A 27,176-nucleotide genomic window follows, 5' to 3' on the forward strand; every position below is an offset into this window, starting at 1 on the left:
AATCCACTTTAAAACCGTACACTGTGTAATTCTAAGGCAGAATGGCCTGTGCAAGTAATCACTTAGTAACACAACTACTTTCTGTTCTGGTGAAATGCCACCCAATGTTTCATTCTTGCTGCCAGCACATTCTTTTCTAGCCTTATTTTAGGCAACTGTGCTTCTAGTTCTGCTGCCATATATGTAATTTATTTTATGCATGGTGTCTTTTTTATCTGTTTTTATTACCTGTCTGTACTTATCCTTCTTACTGTATATTAGTATCATTTCCACAGATGCATTCTTTAGGGTTTAAACTCACTTTACTGATATATACTGTACACCTGTCTGACTCACTGTTTTATGTCCATTAATCTCTGCAGTGATGTTTTTCCATTATTAAGTAAATAGTGTATTTTGCATCTGTTTCACTGTTTAATCCTTACAAATATTGCTGTTCATATTTACATTTATCTAAACAACTTGTTTGCGTTATTATATACAGCGTCCAATTTTGTGTCCTTGTCTATGCAACTGTCTGTTGTACTGTATTAATAATTAAACTAAAATGTGCTAAACATGTATTTATTATACATGTAATACTCACTCAATAATACTCACTTTTAGAAACCCATCAAGTAATAAATCACCTTTCATTTTACTTATCGATCCATTTTTGACGCTTGTTTTACATTAGACACAAGCTGCAAACTATCTTGCCTGTTTTACGTGTAAAGCAACTCATCTTACAAACAGCGGACAAATTCTGCGCTGCAAACAAATCCAACACATGGAAATGTGGGTATCTGTGGACCAGCACACCTCACACATACAGACCTCGCAGTTACATCTCATCCCAGGCGCTATGAAGGAACAACCGTGTTAACCCCCACGCTACCCTACTTTTATATTTTACACAGCTATATTACTCACTATGAACAAGGAAGTCAAAGAAAAAAACTGATTTGGGAGACGCCCGAAAAGTTTTGTAATACATAACAAGTTTTTGAGTTACCGTTTCAAATAGGAAAGTTGCGCAGCAGACGCGGAAAGAAAATCCAAAAAATGTTGCACGCGGTCCGTTCGCACATGCGCAGTTCATTTTGGTTGGGAATCTTCGCCAGTGAAATATGAAACCTCTTCCTGGTCCAGCCGTGTATGTCATGATGTTGAAGAAATTAAAGAAGTAGCGTAAAGCCAATTCAAGATCGTTGATGGCAATCAGCATCCAGTTCTAGCTTAATCTCGGACGACTATCCGGAGTGCCGCAGGTTTTTTTTTCCGGTAAAGTGAAATTATTGCTCTTTATCACATTAAGAGACAAACGGCTATTCTTTCGCCTGTTTACCTGGATAGTTTAGGCGCACTATGAAATGAATAAGAAGATGTGTGTTTGTCTGAAAGTTTACGTGTGTTCTTTAGTATTGTAAATTTGAGGAGCGCCTGGATAAATGATTAAGTTTGCCTAAAGAAACACGAAGCATGCCTGCTTTTCTTTTAGATAGATAGATAGATAGATAGATACTTTATTAATCCCAATGGGAAATTCACATTCTTCAGCAGCATATATATATATGTGTATATATATATTATATATATATATATATATATATATATATATATATATATATATATATACATATATATGTGGAATATATCATTTTGAACCCTGCAATGTTTTTATTTAAATGACCAACACCGTAAAATCACGGTTTAAACGTACTTATTATTACTTCGTAGTTATTATAATCTAAACAGTTGTGTTTTTTACTTTTTTTATCATAATTGTATAATTGTAATTAACTGACCAGTTTATTTTGACATCGGTGGTTGTATGAAGTATAACATTATGTAAAGATACGATCGGTATATTTATATGTAACAAATTTAAGGCTTCTAGTATTTGCCAAAAAAGCCTAACCTTATCTTTAATCATGAAGAATTTAGACCAGGCTGCTTGTTTTACTGCTAATATGTTTTTCTGTTATTTTGTAACTTTTGAAATTATACAGGATTCTAGCGCTGATACCACAAAGCTTGAGGTACATGGACACAAGTCTCAGCCTGTTTTGCTTAGCAGTGTTCAAATTCTGTTTCTATTTTAGAATTTAACATTGCAGGGATTGTGCCCGTCACTTCTGGGATTGGGAGTCAACGATCGCCATGTTTAGTATATCAATCAAATTTATATACGGTATACTGCCTAATCAGTATGAGTATTTACACACACCCACATATCAATTAATTAATTTCCCAATACAGTCACAGGTATAGCCAGAGCTTGTCAGTACAATATAAGGTGTAAGGCAGGATATCACCTTGGACAGGACACCACTTCACACTCAGATATTCACCAACGTTCCTTCATAGTACTGTATTATCAAACCTATTTAATATAACTGGGAATCACAGTTGCCAAAGTTTAGGACTCTAAAGTGTTGGATTCTTGCACGCAAGCACACACACACAAGCACTCACAGAACTAAGATAGAATTGGCCACTAAACCTTACATAAATATCTCTGAGAAGCAGGATGAACACCTACTGTAAGTACTTGGCCCTGCCTTCCTCAACCAGTTTGCAGCTGTCATTACATTTTGGTTGGCAGTTCCAGCTTGTAACCATGTTGAAATGCATAAGGAACAGAGAAAACATTAAAATGGACAAACTGGTCCAAGGATGAACATACCTTGCCATACAAGACAATATGAGTACAGCTGTTTTTGTTAGTAACAGCTACAACAAAACAAACAATAATGAAATTGCACTCTACATTCCTTTTAATGAAACAGCACATTAGCACAACTGAACCTTATTTTGCACTTCCATTCATCAGGTAGGAGCCCAGATCTTCCATGATGCTGTATGCTGAGATTGCAGTAGGACAGTGAGTGCCCTCCAGAATTGTAAGAGCTGTTACTAGTTTGATGTATCCTTATGAGATGAAAGTTAACTTCACTTTTAGAAAAAGAAATAGGGACCCGCTTTTAAGGGCTCGTTGCATCTGGGAAAAAGCCTGCTCTTCTGCCCAGGTTTGTAGGTGCCAAGTTTATAACGAAAGAGTCAAATGTGGACCTTGCATGCCTTGTTACCGCAAGGCGAAACATTTATTAAATCCCGAAACATTTTTAATTTTTAAAAGGGAACCCATTAACAACCAGTGCTGTTCATTAATAACATTTTTCTATGGGAAAGACTGTTAATACCAGTTAAATACCTGTATAATTTATTTGGTTAAATGATTCACAGTAAATACATCACATACAATTAGAACTGCCTACGTAAGAATTACCATACAGCCAAATGTTTACTCACCTATTGCTATGATGAGAACTACTCGTATGTGTTCTCGGCTGTCAGTGGTTTCATCCACTACAACATATATTTTGAGGCCACGAATCTTTCAAAGAACAGCGTCCATATGTTGTTCAAAGAGACAGAGTAAATGAGTTTGACGAAGACTGCTCTGATTTTCTGGGAGCACGCCTCCTTGTTTACAATGCTTAATAAAGAAAGGACACATCTTCATCATTTTTTTCAAGTGGTATGTCTGACTCACATGGACACAAACTGGCGTCTTGAATCTGATGATTTTGTTGTTTCCTCTGTTGTTACCTGAAGGGGAACACTTTTTGATCTTAATTTCTCCTTGTTTTTGAGATGGGTTTTAGATTTGACGTGGTCATTGCAAGTATCTTTTTGTGTCCAGTCAATGCTATGCCGGCAAAACTTGCAGAAAAGTTGTCCAGTTTCGTAAAAGGCTACTTTTTAGCACCCTAACCTGTTAAAGTTTGGGTTTAGGGGCTGTATCAATGCCGTTGTGGCATTTTTTATATTATTTATTAAAAACATTACAAACATTGAGCAATATTAAACAAAAGACGAAACTTACAAAATTAAAAAGTGCCTTTTATCAAAATGCTAAAAGTATATATGAAACTGGAAAGTATAACATATTACAATTTATATATAGTCGGGAGTCTTTATATTTTTTCCGACACCAGTAACCCAATAATTGCTTTTGACTCCAATTCCACGACTCTTAAGTCCACAGCCCTTCTTATTATCTATTATCTGGATTAGCTGTTTATCTGTGTGAAATGAAATATTTGCATCTCAAAATACTGCTTATTTTTCATATTAACTATAGAAATATTATATGTCATACAAGGGTAGTGTGACCCAGAGGCTGATTAAAAGAAGTATCTGAATGTAAAAATGATGAAGTTTCAAATTGAATTATTATCCATCCTCCTATCCTGTACTCATACTTATACCTCTAAAATGTGAAAATGGAGTAATTATGTTAATAATTATGTAATATTTTATTAATTTGTTTTATTTATAATTAATAATAACTAGTTGATTTATGTAACTTTTTAGATGTCATTTGTTATACTATTAAAGCAAATGTGCTTTCAAAATTTCTTTTGTGGAACATGTCAAACATCTTTTATTAAATATTATAAGGTCCATTACCAGATTACAAAGTCCCGTTTCTGATTAATACTTTTGTGAGACCCTCCTGTAGAATGACAATACATAAGCTGGCGGGACTTGTGTAGGTCAACTTGACTCAAACTCTTGCTGACTGATAGACGAACTCCAATGATGTTTGCTTACTCTGCCCTCTCTGATGGAAAGGTTAGATGTGCTATTCAGACAAACACTTGCTTCATGCTCAGAACAAATAAAAACGTGATTTAGAAATTTCAAGGTAGTATTTTTCCCTGTCTGTCAATAAAGCAGAATAAACTATGTCGTACAAATGTAAAGATAAAATCGGTATACTTTAATAATTCTGAATGTTATTGAACAACAGTAGCTTGTTGTTTATTTTCTAATGCAATTAGATATTTTCTGTATATCTGTACAATTTAGGATTACCAGCTCCTACTCCAAAAAGATCAGGAGCTTGGCAGGAAACATTCTTTGAAAGGCTGCCAGTCAATTGTATGGCACACTCGTACACCCACACCCACTTATATATTGCCAGTTTAAAGTTGCCTATCAACACACCATGCATGTCTTTAGGGTTATGGTTATGTGGTTATAACACCCTTCACACAGACATGGGCACACATGTGAACTTCATGCAGAGACTGACTGAATCAGGAGTCAAACTGAGCCTCCTGGAGCTGGGAGGCAGCATTGCTAACCACTGTACCACCTACATCTTTTTATTATCATATTAATACATTTTTCTATATACCATTTTAGACAAGTATTCTAACAGTTTTTCAATTCATTTTAACCCCTTCTGCCCAGTAAGGAGTAATTGGAAGACAAAGCTTAAGCTGTCAGCATCAGATGCAAGGCAGGGCCTAGAACTGAAAAAGATACTGGACCTTTGCACTTTGTTGTCAATATACAGAACCAGGTTCACTCAGAAATTACTTCTGCATGTTAACTAATCCTTGTAGGTAAGGGGGTATCATGCAGTCTCTATAAGACAGTGGTAAGAAACACAATTGAATCTGAGTCCCTGGAGCTGAGAGGATGGTATGCTTACTCAGGAAGAAGAATGGAAGGATGCATCTCCATCTAGAATTCTTTCTTGCAAGGTGCCTGTAACTGGAGACCTGCTTATCTGTCTGCCTTTATATCATTTAAAAATGTATTGTTTTCATCTCTGTATTTTTTGTTCTATAGGGTCTTTCATATGAAATATTATGTTGTAATACATTTTATATCTGTTTGTTCTTCATTCATGGATATTTAATGTGAATTTGGTGTGAACCTGGCAAGAGTTTCTCACTGGTACAATGTTTTCCGTTGAGTTTCTAACAAAAATACTGCAAGTCTAGAGACGTGCCAGTCTGGCGCTCATTCAAAATTACGAACCTGGCAAAATATGGAAAGGTCATATGAAAAGGGTTAGACATTTGGTCTTGTCCGTTACGGGAGAGGGACATCTGAAGCAGAACTCCGTTAGCAGCGGTGTTAATTTTTCTGTAATTTTTATCATCCCGAGGTATCCTGTATTTACCCAACATGAGGAGGTTCTATTACAGTATATGCAAGCACATGTAAACATGAGGCGGAGTGGTGGCTCTGAGGCTAGGGATCTGCACTGGCAATCGGAAGGTTGCCGGTTCGAATCCCGTAAATGCCAATAGGGACTCTGCTCTGTTGGGGCCTTGAGCAATGCCCTTAACCTGCAATTGCTGAGTGCTTTGAGTAGTAAGAAAAGCGCTATATAAATACAAAGAATTATGAGTGGAAGGAAAGAGGCTCAGAAAGAAACGAAAAAGAAAGCTAAAGCTTCATCCAAGTCTAGACAGGCATCAAACTGATATCAGATACAGCCTCTTGTATCCTGCCAAACTGAGAGTGGACATTCAAGGCAAGCACTACATCTTTACCTCTACGGAGGAAGCAGAAAAAGAGCTAAGAAAACTGATCCCGACACTTTTTTGAAAATACGATATTGAGTCGTATCCTGCCATGGCATGGCAAAGAAGATCTTACCGGCTGTTTGATCCGCTTGCAATGATACTGGTACTGTAATTATACATCATTTTCTCTTATTGGCCACTTTTTGTTTGATTTAATTACAATTATATGCGTATATGTGTGTATGTGTAAAAATTTTATTTTTTTAACGGAGACTGTTTAACATCATACTCTTGGTTTATTGTATTAGGGCTTACTATGCTTATCCAGAGCTACTTTTTAACATACAGCCGACCCTTGATATACGACCGGCCTGACATGCGAACAACTTGCTTTACGACCAAAATTTTTGTTTTGAATTACGACCAACAACTTGCATTACGACCCAAATGCGGTCATGTGTATCCGCTTGTGCGATTGTAAACAAACAGCCGAGAGCGTTTGTAAGCGTTAGTCAGAGCCCAGATACATGTGTTTGTGGACGTAATTTCAGTCAGTGCAGTGATTTATATAATTTATTTTGATAATTGCTAAGGAAGGAAGTGAAGGTAACGAAGGTAAATAAAGCGATCACAATCGTAGCGAAGAAGGAAATTGTGTGGAAATATGAGAGTGGCGTTCGTGTGACCGATCTTGCTAATATATACAGCATGTCGAAATCCACCATCTCGACAATTTTACAAAGAAAAGATTTGTATAAGGAAACTCCTTCCAAACAATAACCACCTTCCATTTCATTCTGCTCCTCCTTCCTTCCTGCAAGCCAAAGATGTCAACTTAAATGGTGAGTACAGTATGAAATTGTTGTTTCTGGTAGGCTAGGCACTTTTTATAACTTTTTGGTTAGTACATTAGAAAAATTATTGGTGTTTTTGGTAAATTATGCACATTATACAACCCTTTTTAATTAAAAAAAGTTAAGTGTTGCTGTGGGAGGTTCGGAACACATTAAGGGCATTTCCATTATTTCTTATGGGAAAAATAGTCTTGACTTACAACCAACTTGAGTTGCAACCAGTCCTCGCGAACGAATTGAGTTCGTAAGTCAAGGGTCCACTGTAATTCCCTGAGTTTACTAACTCAAGATTGTTTAAAATCATATTTTATGCTTATAGTATTTGGACTGTATTGTCAATTGATATTTTAATTTTAATCCTCACGCCGCTGCTGGGGGGCTTGTTTTGTTTTGGACATGCTCTGTCTCTAGGTATGTCAGAGAACTGGGACTTTGTGAAGTGTGGTTCAGCCTCACGTGGGGAGGCAAAATGGGGGGAAAGGGGAGGGGGGGGGGGGGGGAGAAAGAGAGCAAGCTATCTCTAATCTGTACTTTCAATCCTTATAATTATAAGTGCCAATGTAACAATGGGCTTCATGGCAATAACTCCTGGGAAAATTGGAAATTAACGTCAAAGCTGTCTTATTTTCAGTTAAGACTACAAAATGACAACAAAAGTTCACAAGCAATGTCTCCATTATCGAACAGTTAACTTTGTGAGCTGGATGTTCAAGGTCCGAATCACAAATTAAAGAGAATGAAAGTATTCACCTAACAGGTCTAAAAGCTAAAATAGTATTTTTAAAGGAGACCCACTTATTAATTAAGAAACAGTTTTGGCTTCAGAGAGACTTGACTGGCCAAATATTCCATTTCAGCTTTACAAAGAAAACTAAAGGTGTGGAAATTCTTATACATAGAACAGTCTCATTTGTAGTATCAGATGTAATATCTTATCCAGAAGAGAGATATGTGATTGTCTTGGGTAATTTATTTAACTGTAAAGTGATTTTGATAAATGTGTATGCACCCAATGTGGATGATAGGGACTTCACCCAAAATGTATTTGCATCCATTCCCAATGTGAACACTCATAAAATTATGATGGCTGGAGACTTTAATTGTGTTATAAATCCAGACCTAGATACAGTAGGTCTCCTGTCACAGGGATGATGATATCTAACACTGCAAAGACAATTATCAGACCCCTGGAGATTTCTAAACCCAAAGTCAAGAGCATATTCCTTCTACTCACCAGTGCATCATTGCTACTCAAGAATTGAATATTTCTTTGTAGATAACAATTTCTTGCCTACAAAAAAGGGAAAACTGCTGGTGTTTGATTAGTGCAATATGCAGTTGACTTGCTATGTTGTGATGGTGCAGCATTGCGTCGTACAAGATGAAGTTCTGTTTGCTGTAATCTGCTGCTTATACGCTCTCAGGCATATTTGTTATGAATTGAAAATAATGTGGACTTTATTTGAATTGTAATCACACATTGGCCTCATTAAAATCCAGTGCCCTCCTATTAAATTTGCCCTTGTGCTGGTCTTGGTTCGCGGTGGAGTTATGGACGTATTTTTTTATATATATTGTAATTTTCATAGCCACCTGTAGATGAATCACAGATGTCAAAAGAGTCCTGCTTGCAACATATTTTTGTTTTAATGTATAAGGCTCATCTCACATTATGCAGCTTATAGTTGTGTTGCATGTCAGATTTGCTTACCGTAGTCGCCGCTGTCCTTGCCAGTCCATGTCAATTTAGATGACTGAAGATCACTGCCAAAGTCACATTTAATAATAATAAAATAATTCTTTACAGTTATATATTGCTTTTTCTCATTTCTCAAAGCACTTTTCATAGTGAATGTGGAGGTACGTCAACCACCACTAATGTGTAGCATCCACCTGGATGATGGGACAGCCGCCGTTTATGGTCTAGTTCACTCACCCCACATTGGCTGTTAGGTGGTGAAGGGGTTAGATATAGCCAATTACAGACAGCGGATGATTAGGGGGCTAGAATGACTAGGCTGTGGTGGGCAGTTTAGCCAGGACATCAGGATACAACCTGTTCTTTACAAAGGAAGCCCAGGGGTCTTCTATGACCGCAGAGAGTCAGGACCTCGGTTTTACATCTCATCATAAGGACAGCGCCATTTTTGTGCTACCCGTAAAACAGGTTGAAATCTAAGTAATCCAAGTAGACCTCAGTATTAATGTTTACAGTGGACCATGCAATGTGTATGTCATATTTGGTGTGGGGTTCATAAAAGCAGTGTTAGTGTTTGTGATGATCCATAAATTGGAATGACAAACGCATTGCATTTTATTGCTAAAATGTTTGTGCCATCTTTTGGAATGACAGAGACATAGCAACTGGATGGACACAAAGATGGACGAACAGACACTTACTGTTTTATTAAGGTGGATACCTTGAAAAACCGAGAATGTTTAGATTAAAGGAGACTAGACAGAGAAAGCTGGGTAAAAATGTAAACTTTGAAACAAGCCATTACTTAAAATAATACCGAAGACTTTCGGCAAAAAATCCAAATGAAATGTCACAGGCTCTATGACCTACAGTATAAACTTTAAAATTGCTTGGGCATCGTGCTATCATTTTCCCTAATATTATTGCATTACAATTTGCATACTATCTCCATATGTGTATTACACCTTGTTCTTATCAGTAAAAGAATTTGTATGGATTTACTTTTCATAGAATTATTCACAGAACACATTTAAAGGCTTACACAATTTCAGATTACTCACTGAATAACTGAGCTTTTCTGGTCAATCTGAAGCTTGACTCTGTACACTTAAATACAAAGAAAGTTGAAGGGTGAGATGAGTTACAACTGCATAAAAGCTGAGATGGAGATCACAGGCAAAAAAGTACATCCAGAAGCCTGTAGTCAGGAACAGCTTCAGGCCTAAATATCTTTATAAACGCCAGTCATATCTTGACTATCTCAGAGCAGGGCTGTTTCTGTGCATCGACAATCTAGGCAAGCACCTACGTGCCCTCTAGTGGTCAGGGCACATTACTACAGCCCCATGTAGAGATTCCTATCTTTATTTTGTTTAGAGAAAAGCCAAGCAAAATGACACCTTTTATTGGCTAACTAAAAAGATTACAATATGCAAGCTTTCGAGGCAACTCAGGCCCCTTCTTCAGGCAAGATGTAATGCAACTTTTGTTTAGAAAAATTTGTCCAGACTGGAACACAAAGAAATGTTTATGCTGTGCGCAGCAGCAGTGCCTGCACAGTCCGCACTATATACACAGCACAGTCTATTGCCCAGAAACGTCCCGGAGCAACCTGACATTTTGTTTAAACAATACAGATCTACGAACACTCAAGACTCAAAGTGAATGTCCGATTATATTGTTTAATATTATTTTTGCATAATAGCAATATTCTGTCTTAACATCTGATGATCTACACAGTCCAACAATAATACAAAAAACAGCAACAATGATGATGATGATGCCAATAATTGTAGCATAGAAGAGACAGACATGGCGGAATAAAATTAAACGATCAAAACAGCAACAGGACTGTAGCTCTTGAAAGAATTGCTAAAAGCTGATTTAAGCCAAACTATGATTGTCTCCCAAATGGACATAAATTAAAACTTGTGTTAAGACTTAGCAAATCTCGTCCTCTGTTGCTCACCACCATTTGTGAGATTCGTTCTGGGCACACTAAAGCAATTGTGTGTTTTTTTGGATAGGTGCATTGCATTATTTGCATATGAAATTGCGGGTAAAGATTCCTATTTAAAAGATAATCCTGTTTAAAGATAATAATTATATTCTCAGTTTCACTGAATGTTGTCATTATGCTAAGTTTTCAATGTATTTTATTTAAACGACGTGTGTGTGTTACGGTAATGTCTTGTAGAATATGTAGAATGCCACTATCATCAAATGGCACACGTTTAGCTGGTGGTTTAAATAAATAACTATAGAAATTAAACTGTAGTTTTAGCAGTAACATAAGTGTTATTCTCTTAATTTTCTTTAAAGACTACTAGCAATAAAGACTACTAGTACTGCCTGATGTCTACTTATTTTCTGAAACGCACCCCTCAAGAGTGTATTTGTCTGAGACAGTCTTGTAAACAGATGTTGCTATAACTCAGCATTCTTAAATTATGAATTTGAGGTCCGAAATACATCGCTGTCCCCAGTTCTGTCTCCAGGTCTCAATGTATAGGTCTGGCAGTGATGACATCTCACAAAGCAAAGGGAGTGGTGGGATCTCATTTGCAACTTCACCTAGGGCAGCAAAAGTCCTAGAGCCGACTCTGCTTCAGAGACATCTGCAAGTCACTGCTAGACTCTCATATGAATGTCTGTGCTTCAGCTAGCTATCGTCCTACAAGAAGTTCTCCATGTTTATCTAAGAAAAAAGTTACTTAACTCCTTAAAGTTACTTAACTACTTAATTTCTTGTCTAAACATCTCCAAAGTCTCGTCCAAAACTAGCAAGCAGTAGTTATTTTGGTCTCATTAAAACGTGCATCTTTTGAACTGTGCAACAAAAAAATAACTTTGTTTCAATTGTAGTTGACACAACTAAATTGTAAGCCACTGTTATTTTGCCAAATATTTTTGGCAGTACATCATTTATTTCATTATGTGAATATCTAAAGGACAAATCTCTTTACTTGTCCAAGATATTTTTTTTCAAAGTTATATTTTTTTCACAAAGAGCAGGTTTAATAAACTCTGCAGTTTTAATTTAAAACACATGATTTTTGTTCAAAATACTGGGCTTTTGACTGACATATGTTTGTCCTGGTGTGGAAAATTTTACATTTTTAAACTGCGTACTGTTTATATTAAATTTTAATTATTTTACTGAAATAAACCAGGATGAACTGAATTTACAGGACTTTAGTTACAGGCATTGCAAGGATATTTTTGTATTGTACTAGTAATTTATACATTTGTTCCAATCAGTTTCTTTTCCAGTTACTTTATGACCTGGGAATGTAAAATACTGTATATACTCGCATTTAAGTTCTCCTGCAGATAAGTTGGGGCTTGATTTTACTGTATAATTTCTGGTGTTTTATAGTGTCGGTCATATAAGTCGAATGTGGAAAACTCACGCTATTTGTCCAAGAGATTATGATATGCTAACACATATGCTCCACATGGGAAAAACTGGACGTGGGATTCAGATTCAGGACACTGGATGTACAAAGTAGCACTGCCAGCCATTGTCCAGATATCTCTTATATATATTTCTCTTCTGGTTCGTCATGCTTCCACTTCAAAACCGGTCCCGCCCACACGCAGCCTACACGGCATTTCTCGATTACTATTCGTCCTCTTCCAACATGTTCCCGATAAAAGAACCACCAAGCGAATAAGGCTTACTCAATGCCAATTTTACGCATACAGATTAGCAATGAGGAACACATTTAGTATTTTGCACTCCAGCAGCAAACTATTCCAACAGTACATCGTAGATGCGTATATTAAAACAGAGGGCGCACGTCTCAACTATCTCAGATTACATCAACAAGATCTGCGCGTGGAACAATACAAACGACTATCAGATGTACTGCAAGCAAACGCTGAAAATAACAATGTATGTGTAGGCAAAATTATCATATTACCATCCACATTTCCAAGATACATGCAACAAAATTATCAGGATGCCATGGCTATAGTACGTAAATTCGGAAAGCCTGATTTATTTATCACTTTCACATGTAATCCTGCTTGGCCGGAGATTCTACATGCACTGTTGGATACCCAAAGACCAGAGCACAGACCTGATACCAGTCTTCAGCCACGGTCAGTTGTATGTGGCTTTTTCTATAGTTAGATCTTTCGACTCATGATCTGTCTTCTCCACCAAAACACCTATGCACAACTACGTCTTTCAAGAAGTATTTATTTCTTTTTGATTTCTGAGTTCCTTTCTCACCGTTTTTTGTTCCTATTCTTACACCGCTGTATGTTACGGTGGGCTTTGGCTAGTATTGTTATATTCACTTATACCCTATAGCTGGGGGGGAGGGGTGGGGTGTTTGCCAGGGTATCGTCCCAAACCAATTGGTTAATTAGAAACTGACTCTTGCCAATATCAGACCCTATTTTAGTTTTCTTTCTTTTCCAAGCATATTATCCAAATGATTTGAAGTCTAAAACAGGTCATTTTCAGTCTGTCACATTTTTATCTTAAGTGTTTTATTAAACCAAATAGTGCATGATGAATCCAAACAGGTGTAAATGGAAACAAGGTAGATGGAGAACTGCTGGCTCCTTTGTCATTTGCATCTTACTGGTGATAAGTTGCCGTTAAAAACAGTGAATGCAGCTGTTTAAGACTGAAGTAAGCACTAAAATGAAGCAGAAAAATATCACTTGAGCAATAAGGGCTTCATCAACAATAATTGACTTCTCATTAAGAAAATGGGTTGGAACAAAAACCTACAGCTACTGTGGCCCTCCAGGATCAACACTGCCCACTCCTGCCCTACAGTATATCAGCAAAATGTGTACAGAGACCGTAGTTTCTACATATACACTTTCAAGTGTTAGTTTGTGATTCTGCTGTGTAACTGATTATGTTTTTTTTCTCAAAAAATAAGGAAACAATATATAAACCCCTTGGCAAAGCAAGAGGATGACTTGACAGCAACATTGTTAAGTGTAATGTCTTCACAGTGCTTTGATGAAGTCTTTAATATGTTTCAGGAAAACCCAAGAGGAGGAAAGATGAAAGGAGATACCGCAAAACATGACAAAATGGGCAGAGAAGAAAGTAAAGGCCAAGCAGATGATGGCTCCTCTCGTGTTATAACTGTGGTGTTCTTGGCGCTTCTCATTGACTTACTTGGATTCACGCTTATTTTGCCACTGCTTCCCTCTATAATGGATTATTATGGCAGAACTGATGTGAGTGCTCTTCGATGGCTATTAATTAGATGTATTTTGCTCTTGTGTATTGGACAGATACAGTTAGGATGCAAGTACTGTGTACTGTTTCATATTACCATAGTATTTATTTAAAGAGAATGTTTTTTGATAAGAGGAGGAAACCAGCTTTGAGTATTAGTATGCAGTGTCTCTAATGGCAATTTAATTTATTATTAAATTACACCGGTTACTTTATTTTTCCTGTTTTTTATTTAAGTATTGCAAAATAAGTTAAATATTTCGAACCACACTATGTCCAAATGGACTGTGAAATCAAGTGGCATCATGTACATCTAAGGATCTGCGCTGGTTGATAGTTCAAATCCTATTACTGCCAAAAGGTATCTTCCTCCATTGGGCCCTTAAGCAAGGCCTTTAACCTGAAAATTGCTCCAAGGGTGTTGTGCAATGGCTGACCCAGTGCTCTGACCTCTGTGCGAAAAGGCAATTTCCCCTCAGGGATTATAATATAATACATCAAATCAAAATCAAATCAAATCTTACTTATGCTACAAATACAAATCAATTATTTTTTTTTATAATATAATACATCAAATCAAAATCAAATCAAATCTTACTTATGCTACAAATACATCTTCTTTGTCATATTACATTTAAAGAATGCAAAGTTTGGTATTTTTCAAATCAAAGTTATTTCTCCCCAAACATGGCATATATCCATTTGCCTTACAAAATTGTGTTCTAAAGTAAAGCATTTTCTGCAATTTTTAAAAATATTTCTTGCAGTCAGTGGCGCTTTGAGAAAAGTTTAAAACCAGTAAGTGAGAAAACTGAGAATGAAAACCATAACATAAAATGTCAAATTCAAAGAAAACAAAACACACTAAGGATACTTTTCCTATATAAGTAATGCTAAGAAAATTTCGATTGCTTTTAATATTTATTCACTATCTTAAATATTCATCATGTTATGATATCATGCGTCACAATGCTGTCATTCATGTAGTAGCAACTGGTGTTCTCGTAAAATGGTGGCACTCACAACAAATGTTCATATCAAATTGGAGGCACAATAATGTAACTGTCATATTGAGAGGATTAAAAATGTTCACATGTAATTTTTTTACAAATGGATAAGTGCATGAAATAATAAATAATCCTGCAAAATCATGTCACTAACAAGCAGCCTGATTTTAATAAAAGAGTAAATAAGAGTTAAACTCTCAAAACTATGTGCTGCCCTAGTTTTCAGTTGTAAACCACCAAGGGGGTGTTGCAGCACCCCAAACCCCAGACAAAACTGCACTGACACAGTTTCAGGTTCCAATAAAGAGATTTATTGCCACAAACACCTAGCAAATAGTTCTAGCGATATGACTTTTCCATTCTCCACTCCACCCAGGTGAGCTTCCTCTGACTACTCTCCAAACTCTGAGTCCCTGGGTGAAGAGGAGCAGCTTCCATTATACTGAATCCGTGAGTACTTCCAGTGCAATCACATTGTATCCATGAAGCACTTCTGTGTCAGGCGGATCCTCTCCATTATAGGAGAGTCTGCCTCCAGCTGCTGCCCCTAACGGCCTCTCGACCAGGAAAGCTACCACTAAGCAACCAGGTCAGGATACCCATCCACCCACATCCCATGTTCCCTATTACACAATCTATACAGTATTTTACAGAAACATACAGTACATAGACTATAATAATACCATACAAAAAATAAAATGAGAAGAGCTGCAGAAACTTTTGAAGGAATGATAAATATGGCAATGCCACGGACAAATTGTCATGCTATGAGATAGTTTTTAGTAAGGAAGTGTTTTTATGTCAGTGAGAACAGCAGCCATTTTTTAAGTTTTGAAATTGTGTAAGTGTATAGTGGATCAAGGTATCCAAGCGACTTAAATGTCATTTTACTAAGATAAAGTACTTATCATCGTGTGGACCACCCGACTCAGGCTTTCAGACTATACTTTGAGTACTCCTGGGTTAATTCAATGGGGAGGAAGCATCATCTCATGTACACCTGTGTATTCATGTCATTCAGCTTTTGGCCTTCTTTCTTTTTACAGGATGGTATATATAGGACACTACAAAACACAGTGGATTGGTTCAGTGAAAAAGTTGGTGTTCCAGAAGAAAGGAAATATAACAGTGTTCTCTTCGGTGGTAAGACAAAGGCAGTTATTTGTGAAACAATGATGACAACCTATAATATAGTTATTAAAGTTACAGTATTTGAAATTTGTCTCCTCTCTCTACCAAGTTTTATTCAAATATTTTCCCATATTGTAGCACCAAGACCATATACAGTTAACTCCAGAGCTATTGGCACCCCTCAAAAAAGTGAACAAAAACATTTAATATAATATAGATAATACATACAATGATTTTAAAATTCCTTAAAAGAGTAGAGAAATTGTTGCTTATTTATTTAATAACTATTCATGTAAAAGTGTTGGCACCCTTGAAGAATACTATAAAAAAGACCAAATAAATTTGCATCTTTGGGGGAAAAATATTTCTTGATGTTACTTTTAGTGTCTAGGAACTTTTAATGTTTAGGAACTGTTGTCTATGGCCATTTCCTGTTTCACTGGGGTATAAATATGAGGTAGCACACAGAACAAATTCTTTTGTCATCCCTCAACATGGGTAAAACTAAAAACTCAACTCAAATGAGAAACAAGGTGGTTGAGCTGCATAGATTGAGGAATGGCTACAAAGAATAGGTATTCAATTGAAATTAGCAATAAGCACAATCATGGCCATAATAAAGAACTTTGAAAAGCACGCAACTGTTGAAAATTTGTCAGGAAAGGGAGCACATCTGCATATTGCTCCCATGCACAGTGAGGAGAATTCTAAGAGAGGCAAAGAGAAACCCAAAGATCACAGCCTCAGAACTGCAAAGTTTAGTTGAATCTTTGGGATTCACTGTTTCAGAGTCAACTATGACACAAAACCTCCATGACCAGAAGCTTTATGGACGAGTGGCACAAAAGAAGCCTCTCCTGAGTCCAAGCATCTCAACTTTGTCAAGCAACATTGAACAATTGAAATCATGTGTTGTGGTCAGATGAGACAGAAATTGAGCTTTTTGCCCATGTACACCATCACCATGTTCTGCAAATAAAGTTAACTGCATACAAAGCAGGGCACCACATACCCACGGTAAAATATGGTGGTGGCTCTTTAATGCTTTGGGGCTGTTTTTGCTGCCAGTGATCCAGGGGCTTTTGTTAAGGTCAGTGGCAAAGTGAATTCCATTAAACACCAGAACATTTTAGCCAAACATCTGGTTGCCTCTGCGAGAAGGCTGAAACTGGGCTGTGGTTGGGTCTTTGAACAAGAAAATGACCCGAAGCACATCAAAATCAACAAAGAACTGGTTGAAATAAAGTATTTCTGTTTTCAGTCATTTTTAAGAAATGTCTGTAGTGCCATTTAATGGGTATTATAGATAGGGTGTTTTCAGAATGTACACGTGAGTTTCTACCATAATGCATCTAAAGAGAAAAAAGTGATATTTATTGTTTTTGGCACTGGGAATAGGAGTTTGCCTTCATTCTCATTATGCTTCTATTAAGGTGGTGTGGCCTTTGAGGAAGGCAAACTCTATAATTAGGAATTGCAAGGGGTATCTCTAAGGGGTGTCTCTAACTTTGAACAAACAGCCATATGTACTGGCTTCAAGGTTTGATGAGCCTCTCTTCTGTTTGTGCAGCTCAGGACACTTGCTTCCTTCCCTGTTTGTAGGCTTTGTATGCATTGCACTTTCTACTGAATGTTCATTGGCTGTCAGCTGTTGCTCACACAAGAGACCACTCTGATGACTTGCGTCTTGCGATGAGAAAATCAGACCGATTAGATTTTTTTTTGGAGCAAATCGTTGAGTAGTATTTTGCTTGTAGTGTCATTTGGTTTTCCCCTTTATATTCTTTATTATGTAGACATTATCAGATTGCCTCAAATCCCATACATTTACTACTCTTGCTCACTTACACCAGTTCAACACTTCTCCTCTTTCCATTCTTCACACCATTTCAGCAGTTCACCTCTTTCCCTTCAATGTCTGTAACTTCAGGCAGTTAGACTGAGTAATGGAAGAAGCGGGAGCAAGAGTTACACTTGTAACTATGTATTATAGGTAATAAATGTTATTAAAACTAGTGCCATATAAGCAAGTAGAATGTGGCGTTGCAAATCAAAACCATACAACCTGATAATGCTAGATGTGCAGTTTTCAGGCAGCCCAAAAACTTCTAGTTGCATTTGATTCTTTCTGGTTAGCTCAGAAAGACCTGTCTCAAAATGGCTGCTGAGACTGAATTGTCTTCTCTTCATTGAGGAATGGCAAGAGAGAGAGAGAGATAAGGCATATATTTGTAAGCCACCCTCTTTATTGTCTCCCTGCAGCTCCAGACAAACACACACCTTCCTGGGCCATTCACCAATGGAACAACTCAGACACAGCCCATCCCTCACATGCTTTGTTTAGGTGTAGCCTGTCCCTGGCAGCTAGGCAGTTTATAGCCTTCATAAGGGATATCAGGTAAAATCCAAACAAGTTTCATGCATGCTCCCATCCCTCCTGCCATAAATTCCACATCCTAAGTCAGTACTTAATACTATCACCTGAAGTACTGTTACAGGCATCAGGAGGGTGAGGGGGTTTTGGTTGGTGTTGGTTAGGTAAACATCAAAATACAGCTTTTCTTACCAGTAAAGTAAAACATGCTTCCTGAAACACAATTTAATATTACATTTAGTTTGTCCTGCTTCCTGACTGTTACTTTACAAATTAAGACATACAAAATATTTATCAACTTATATGCTAGGTATCATCCATTTTATACTCCATGTACACATAGTAGGATTGTGTTGATGGCCATTCTGCTCAACTGATAGTCACAAGCGTGCACTGTGACTGTCCATGAATCACTGTGAGATTAGTTAAATGAAGCTGAATTATTTTTTTTTTTTTAATTTTATTTATTAGTTTTATTGTAATCGTTCCATACAAATAGATCAATTTATAACAAAAAAAGATTGAAGACATATCAAACCCCACCCCTGAGAAGGAGAGCTTAGCCAAAGGAGAATTGCTTAGGGCTTTTTAATAAGGCAACAATAAACAAAAGAAAGGAAGAAATAAATATAGGTAAATAAAAAATGGAGGAGTGAATTAAATGCGGTAATAGTTATTTCTCTTATTCTAAAATATTATTGATTAGATCCTGCCAGGTTTTAAAAAAATTCTGTACAGATCCTCTAACTGAGAATTTGATTTTTTCCAATTTCAAATAATATAAAACGTCGGTTTCCCACTGACTTATCAGAGGAGACTTAGGATTCTTCCAATTTAACAAAATAAGTCTGCGTGCCAAAAGTGTAGTGAATGCAATCACAGTTTGCTTGTCCTTCTCCACTTCAAGTCCATCTGGAAGAACACCAAACACAGCTGTTAATGGGTTAGGAGGGATTGTGACCCCAAGGTTGTCTGAAAGGCACTTAAAAATTTTGGTCTAAAATGATGTTAGTTTGGTGCAGGCCCAGAACATGTGACCCAGTGAGGCAGGAACTTGGTTGCAGCGTTTGCAGGTTGGATCTTGCCCTGGAAACATTTTGGACAGTTTTAAGCGAGACAGATGAGCTTGACATATAATTTTTAGTTAAATAATTCTATGCTTTGCGCATATGGAGCTCGAGTGAATTCTCTGCTTTGTTACCTTCCACTCCTTTTCTGATTTCTCAATGTCCTCTTGGGTCTTTGAAAGGTAGGGACTCTAATAAGATTTTATATAATGCGGAAATGGTGTTTAATTCCTCGAAATTGAGCAGTATTTTTTCCAGCATGGTGGAGGGTACGAGGTGAGGAAAATCGGGCAGTTTCTGTTTAACAAAATTTCTAATTTGAAGATTGTGAAAGAAATGTGTAGCTGGGAGGTTGAATTTGGAACGTAATTGTTCAAAAGATGCAAATATGTTGTCTATATAAAGATCTCTAAGCATTTTAATCCCAAAACTTTTCCAGGTATTAAAAACTGGATATGTTTGCGAGGGTTGAAAGAGGTGGTTCTCTTGCAGAGGTGCCGCGGATAAAAGATTTTCCATCTCAAAATGCTTTCTAAGTTGGTTCCATGTTCTGAGTGAGTAAAGCACAACTGGGTTATTAGAATATTTGTGATAACTTGCATTTATTGGAGCGCAGAGCAGGGAGTATAAAGAAGTACTACAGGATTTTACTTCTATTGCGAACCAAGCCTGTGTATGTTCATTTTTTTGTGTCCAGGTTTTTATGGCTTGTATGGTTGCTGCCCAGTAATAAAACTGAAAATTAGGTAAAACCATGCCACCTTCTGCCTGAGGTCTTTGTAGGATTGCTCTTCGGATACGTGGGTGTTTTGAGTTCCAAATGAATGAGGTTATTGTTGAATCTAATCGCTTAAAAAACGATTTATTGATATATATTGGAATGTTTGGAAATAAAAAAAGAAGTTTAGGAAGGATATTCATCTTAACAATGTTAATTCTTCCAGCTAGAGTGAGATGAAGGGTTGGCCATCTATGCAAGTCTTGCTTAATTTTTTCCATACAGACGGCAAAATTTTGTTGATAAAGAGCTTTATGTTTACTTTGGATATTTACCCCTAGGTATTTAAACTGATCTGCTATGGTAAAAGGTAGGGTGTCCAATCTAATATTATATGCTTGTGAATTCACTGGAAAGAGTATACGTTTATTCAGATTAATTCTAAGACCAGATATCTTTTGAAATTCTGTGAGTGCTGTTAAAACTGCAGGCACAGTGTTTTCTGGGTCTGATATATATAAAACCATATCATCTGCATATAGAGAAATTTTCTGTTCCAGTCCTTCTCTGATAATCCCCTTTATCTGATAGGAATTTTGACAGTGAACCGCCAGTGGTTCAATGGCGATTGCAAACAGCAATGGTGACAAGGGACATCCTTGTCTGGTGCCACGTTCTAGCTTAAAGTAGTCTGAACAAATGTTGTTAATACAAACTGAAGCTTCTGGATTGGTATACAGTAGTTTGATCCATGCACAAATATTCGGGCCAAACCCAAATTTCTCCAATGCAGTGAAAAGGTAGTTCCATTCAATCATATCAAGTGCTTTTTCTGCGTCTAATGATAGTAATATCTCTGGGGTGTTTGATTTTGCTGGTGAATATATAACATTAAACAAGCGTCGGAGATTGGAAGATAGGTGTCGGCCTTTAATAAATCCAGTTTGATCCTGTGATATTACTGAGGGCGGCACTTTCTCCATCCTTCTAGCTAGAATTTTTGAGAGTATCTTAACATCATTATTCAGGAGTAAAATTGGTCTGTATGATGCACATTGTAACAAGTCCTTATTTTGTTTAGGAAAGACGGTGATTAATGCTTGACGAAATGTTTGAGGTAGTATTTGGTTGTCTCTAGATTCTGTAAATGTTGCCAATAAGAGGGGAGCTAGCTGAGTGGAGAATTTCTTATAAAATTCTACGGGGTAACCATCAGGGCCTGCTGATTTCCCGCTTTGAAGTGACTTTATAGCATCTAGTAATTCAGTTAGTGTTAGAGGTTTATCCAGTTCCTCAGCACTTAAAGCATCTATTTGTGGTGTCTGTAATGTATCCAGAAATGCATTAGATTGTGTGTTGTCTTCTTTGAACTCAGTAGAATATAAGGATTTATAATAATCTCTAAATGTGTGCATTATATTTTTATGGTCAATGATTTCTTCTCCATTCGTGTTGGTGATAACTGGGATTGCATTGCGAACTTCTTGTTTGTGAATTTGTTGAGCTAAAAGCTTATTAGCTTTCTCTCCGTGTTCACAGTAATGATGTCTTGACTTAAAAATAAGTTGTTCAGTTTCTTTAGTTGTTAAGATGTTGAGTTCTGTATGCAGGGCCTGCCTTTTCCTGTGAAGAGCTTCACTTGGACGCCTGGCTTGTTCTTCATCTATTCTAGTTATTTCGCTTCTTAGCTCTGACAGTTTCTTGGTTTCTAATTTATTTCTGTGTGAAAGATATGAAATAATCTGTCCTGAAGCTGAATTAGATGGAAAACTCATCTAGTGTGACACTGGCTTTTGCTACTGTATACTGTTAGCATATTTTGTTCTGATACTACACTCCCAACCTGGGCACTACCAGTGTAAAGTTTCTGTGTTCTTTCCATGTTTGTGAATTTTTCTGTGGGTACTTCAGTTTACCTTCCACATTTCATATATTTGCAAGTTCGGTTATTTGTGAGAAAGGACCCCCAGGTATAAGTGAGTGTGTGTGTGCCCTGCAGTGGACTGATGTATGGTCTAGGAATGGTTCTTTCCTTTTGCTAGTTGCTCCTTGGAAAGGCTCTAGATTCCCATGATGCTATAAAGGAAAACAGAGTACTGTAACAAAAGGGCTTTAAAATGCTGATTATTTTACAAGAGAGTTTAAACAGTGCTTTACATACAGAAAGGGGAAACATTAAGACATGGAAAAAATCTAAAGGGAGTCAAATGTTGATTTGAGCTGAATTCTGGGGTGGCCAGTTACAATCCTGGAGCCACAGTGGCTACAGGTTTCCATTCTATTTTCTTAATTAGTGACTAGTTTTGCTACTAATTAACTTCATTTAATTTATTTGCTATTTAAGACTTAGACCCTTTAAATCATGACTGAGCAATGTCGGTCCTGGAGGTCCGCAGTGGCTTCAGGTTTTTCTTCCAACTCATTTACTTCATGAGAAGTCATTCATTGTTGATGAAGCCCTTCTTGCTCAAGTCATTTTAGTTGTCTCGCTTGTTAAGATTTTGAACCCTGAATTGCTTATTTTAGTCTTAAATGGCTGCATTCATTGTTTTAAATCATTATTAGCAATAAGCTGTAAATGACAAAGGAACCAGCACTTCTACATCTAGCTTGTCTCCATTTCCACCCGTGTGCACTCATCATTCACTATTTGGTTTAATTAAGTACTCAGAAGGAAACTGAAGAGAAGGTGAAGAACTGAAAATTACTCGTCCGTTTTAGGCTTCAAATCACTGGGATGATACATGTATCATTAAAAAGAAAAAAAAAATCAATGATTTAGGAATGAACTAACATAATAATATTAAAAGACTAACAAGCCATGAAATTAAATCCAAATTTGTCATTGGTGAAGATCGACTTCTTATTAAGCAATTGAGTTGGAATAAAAACATGCAGCCACTGTGGCTTTCCAGAATCACAGCTGGCCACCACTGGTTTAATTCTCAGAAACATGACTAACTTTTGGCTCCATTAAAGATGACAACGTAGTTTAGTACCTCATGGTGAAATTACAGGGTGGCGTGCAAAAACAGTAGCCCTGCACATGGTAAGGAGTCAGGCTCTGGTTTTACCTGCAGCAGACATTATCAGATGAAGCTAATGGCAAGTCCCCAAGCACAGCATTGCATTAGTTAGTTCTGTTATCTAATAGTTCATTACATTTACCGTATACAGAGCTTTACTCAAAGCAGTACTCAAAGCGCTATCCACACAGGGAGGAACCGGGAAGCAAACCCACAATCTTCCACAGTCTCTTTACTGCAAAGCAGCAGCACTACCACTGTGCCACCTGTGAGGATTAACTGTCAGCCTGCCAGAAAGAAGACATAAAACATTTTCACTGAAAGAGTGTAATTTAACTGTGGAGCCGTATGTTTGTGCATATGTCAGGTTGACATGTTGTAACGGTTGTCATGGATATGTGTGGGTGTCACTGGCACCTTTCCATTGTCCTGTTAATGGCGGAATTGCAGAATGTGCAGTGCCAGGCAATGGTTCATGGGGAAGGGAGCACCTGGCTCAGACGGCCAAACAAACTGTAAGGGGAGGAGCCGGCCATATGTCAATCTGTGGCGAGAGAAAGGTGAAGGAGGAGAAGAGAGAGCCAGACCAGAAGGAGAAATCAGACGCCACAAAAAAAGGCAAGAGGAAAAGCTACTCAACTCGCTAGAAAAAGTCAGGTGAACTCGGGTTCATTTTAGTATGCATCATGTTCCTTGTCTTTTGGATGAGGTGGAGTTATTCGGGAGAGGACCTGATGGCCAGTGTAAGGGACTGTGTATGTTTATGATTCCCAGGACATGAGGTACTGCTCGGTGCATCCTTTACCATAATGGACTGTAGATGATTACGCATAACGGGATATTTTGAAGGACTCTGGTTTCATTCATTTTTTTTTCTCACATTTGTGTATTAATGTTGTATTTTGTTGAGTGTTTTGCTTCGTGATTCGTATGGGGGTGGAAGGGCTGCAGCGCTGTACTGTGTATATAATTCCTTATTTTACTGTGTACTAACAATTCTCATTTAACTCAACTTTTGCTTCCACTGGTGTGCTTCTGTACTTGTGGTGGTTTAGTAGAAAGTAGTGTTGGTCGCTGTAGGACAGCAGGGCATATTGTAATTTTGCCAGCTCGGGGAGCAGTACAATGTAAAGGACCCTTAAAACAGCTTCCCCTTGCAAGTGTGCCTGTGAAATGTACAACTTGTCAATTGTTAAAAAAAGTGGTGTATTCCTGGTTCTGTGAACAATGTACCAACACCAAAAATCCCTAGAGGTTGATGCTAGAATTATGGATTTTAAGGAAAGAAGTCCTCATAAGTAAACACAAGGATTGTTAGAACAGATTGGTGTGTCACGATAGTCATATCAGCATAAACATGTTTGTATTACTGCTAGTGGATACCATTTTTTCAGGACAGCCTTTAAAATGACCAGAAACATTCTCTGTCATTTTCGCTCTCCACTCCATACTTAACATTGTATTTCAGCCAGATTTCCCCTCCAGCTGGGGTTCCACATCATCTTTTAGGTCTGTTTTGTTCATTTTATATTCTTTTGTTTCTGTTAATGCTCCTTTTGCTGATTATTTTCATTCTTCCTTGTTTTTCATCGTGTCTGGGTCGGTCTGTCTGGATTATGTTCCATGTGTTTTGTGAGTGGTCCTCCAAGAGGTAGGACCACCTGACAAATCACCGCTAGGAACTACCGTCCACTCACTCAGGGTGAAACAGTGGTTGGCTCTCACAGCCTTCAGGATTTCAGTTCATTTCACAGCTCAGCCACTTTTGCAATAAGGTTTGTATGGCAGTTTTTTCCAAGAATTCTTTCAGCTCACTTCAGACAGACATGTAAGTCAGATTCATGGTCTCGATATGAGTGAGTGAAAATGGACTAAATTTGACTTAAGTGGATGAAGGGTTTTTCACCAGGATCTAGGATATACTGTAGCTGAATGGCTGAATGGAATAACAGTTTATTGTAAAGCACGCTCATTACCAAACCGTTTACTTTCCTACTTTACGTTTACAACTACTACTGATAAGTGACTTGGTTTTCCAACATTTATACTGTAAAATGAACACTTAAGCCATATGCAAGCTTTCATGTTGTGTCCTCTGTGGTATCTTTTGTTTTCCTTGAACCCTAGGCCTGATTGGATCCTTATTCTCACTGCTGCAGTTCCTTTCCTCACCACTCACAGGCGCAGCTTCAGACTATTTTGGACGAAGGCTTGTAATAATGGTTTTAACGGTAAGACCTTAATTATGTACATTTTTAAGTTATTACACTTCTACAGTGAACTTCCAGAAAGTGATCCCCAATGAGTTTAAAGTTACAAATAATGAAAAAGTAGATAATTTAATTATGATTCATTTTTATCATTAATATTTATTTAATTGACCAGACACCTTTGTTCGGTGTGACTTAAAAAAAAAAAAAGCAAACCATAATACAGTTATCCCTTTCGATTTATGGAGCTTAGGGGTGCAAATGCAAATATCAGTGAATATGTTTTGGGTCAATGATTAAATTTTAAGTTTACTGCACTAAATTAGATGCAAAAACTAGTGAGAAACATGAAATAAAACAATCACTGCGCAAGCAAATCACGTGTGTGAGGCTGGCTGCCAAGTCAAAAATGCATGACATTCCTCCAGACGAAGTTTGAAGTTTTGCAATTCTTTAGTGAACTGTAATGTTTTACAAAATTTAACTTATAATAAATTTGTGTGTATATTTATGGTAGTGAATACTAAAATTGATTACATTTACATATATTTCATGCACTATAACTTACCAGACATTTTTTGTTTTTCTCAGATTCTCACTGTTCTAAAATGGGGATGTGTTTATTTTATTTGGGGGACCCCAGGAACACACCTGAGCCTTGACTTGCCTCACACATTTACAAGCAGAGGGTTTACTGTTGTATCTTTTATTAGGTCTTTTAATACGTTTTTGATCTTTCCTGGCATGTTTTCCAATGCTATCTTTGCAGATAGGACTGATGGCTTCCTATGCACTCTGGGCAGTTTCCAGAAGCTTCAGTATTTTCCTCCTTTCACGAGTGATTGGTGGAATCTGCAAAGGGAATGTTAGTCTTTGTACAGCTATCATTGCAGATTTGCCCTCTCCTAGCCAGCGAAGTAAAGGAATGGTAAGTTCTTTATGTTGGATATGCTTTCTACAAGAAGCTCTAGTTGAGACGTTTTTTCACAATAGCCTTTTTCATATTTGGTACTCTGTTGAAAGTATAATAAAAAAGCACCAAAAATGCATTTGGTTTAGAAAGGTGTGATGCAGCATATCACAAACGTATGTTTATTGTCCTCTGTAATCAGTTGGTAGGACCATAAAAATAGGTAAAAACAAATGACCTGGTTTCCCAGTGTGGTGGCAGTGAGCTTTGCTGCTTTTGGCTCTGTGGTGATGTATGGGCAGAGGGGGTGTCACGGGAGGCAACCAGAGGTACATGTGTTGGGGCAGATTTGGGTGGACATTGTGACCATGCCCAACAGTACTGCAATAAACTCATACAGAGGCTCACTGACATGGTGAGGTCCAAGGTGACCACCTTTATAATTTTTAGTGGTATAAAGGTGAGTTGGGGCTCACAGACAGGAGAGAGGGTATCACTGCCACGCAGTGTATTTTGTTTTCTTTTTCTTCTATCGCCTGTGCTGTCATTAAGTTTTTTTGTTTCAATATGGGAAAATATAACAATAGTCCTTACCATGATTGTTCCTGGGCGGACTTTAGGGATTGCTATTGACAGTGGTTTTTGGTA

At 37.4% G+C, this 27,176-nt stretch overlaps 1 protein-coding gene across 3 annotated transcripts in view; it reads left to right on the forward strand.

Annotated features, from left to right (window-relative positions):
• The first annotated feature begins 1,101 nt into the window (after window positions 1–1,101).
• mfsd10 (major facilitator superfamily domain containing 10) overlaps window positions 1,102–27,176 on the forward strand; it is a 59,315-nt gene continuing 33,240 nt past the window's right edge. The window contains exons 1-5 of one of the 3 annotated variants that reach the window (XM_051928601.1): window positions 1,102–1,268; window positions 13,884–14,084; window positions 16,139–16,235; window positions 25,536–25,639; window positions 26,388–26,546. In XM_051928601.1, coding sequence (XP_051784561.1) covers window positions 13,905–14,084; window positions 16,139–16,235; window positions 25,536–25,639; window positions 26,388–26,546 — 540 coding nt within the window. In that variant the 5' untranslated portion in view covers window positions 1,102–1,268; window positions 13,884–13,904. Of the gene's footprint in view, window positions 1,269–13,866; window positions 14,085–16,138; window positions 16,236–25,535; window positions 25,640–26,387; window positions 26,547–27,176 lie in introns of all 3 variants that reach the window. The other 2 variants (XM_051928600.1, XM_051928598.1) reach the window with 2 other exon arrangements.

This window comes from Erpetoichthys calabaricus, chromosome 5 (genome assembly GCF_900747795.2).
Source record: "Erpetoichthys calabaricus chromosome 5, fErpCal1.3, whole genome shotgun sequence".
NCBI lineage: Eukaryota > Metazoa > Chordata > Cladistia > Polypteriformes > Polypteridae > Erpetoichthys > Erpetoichthys calabaricus.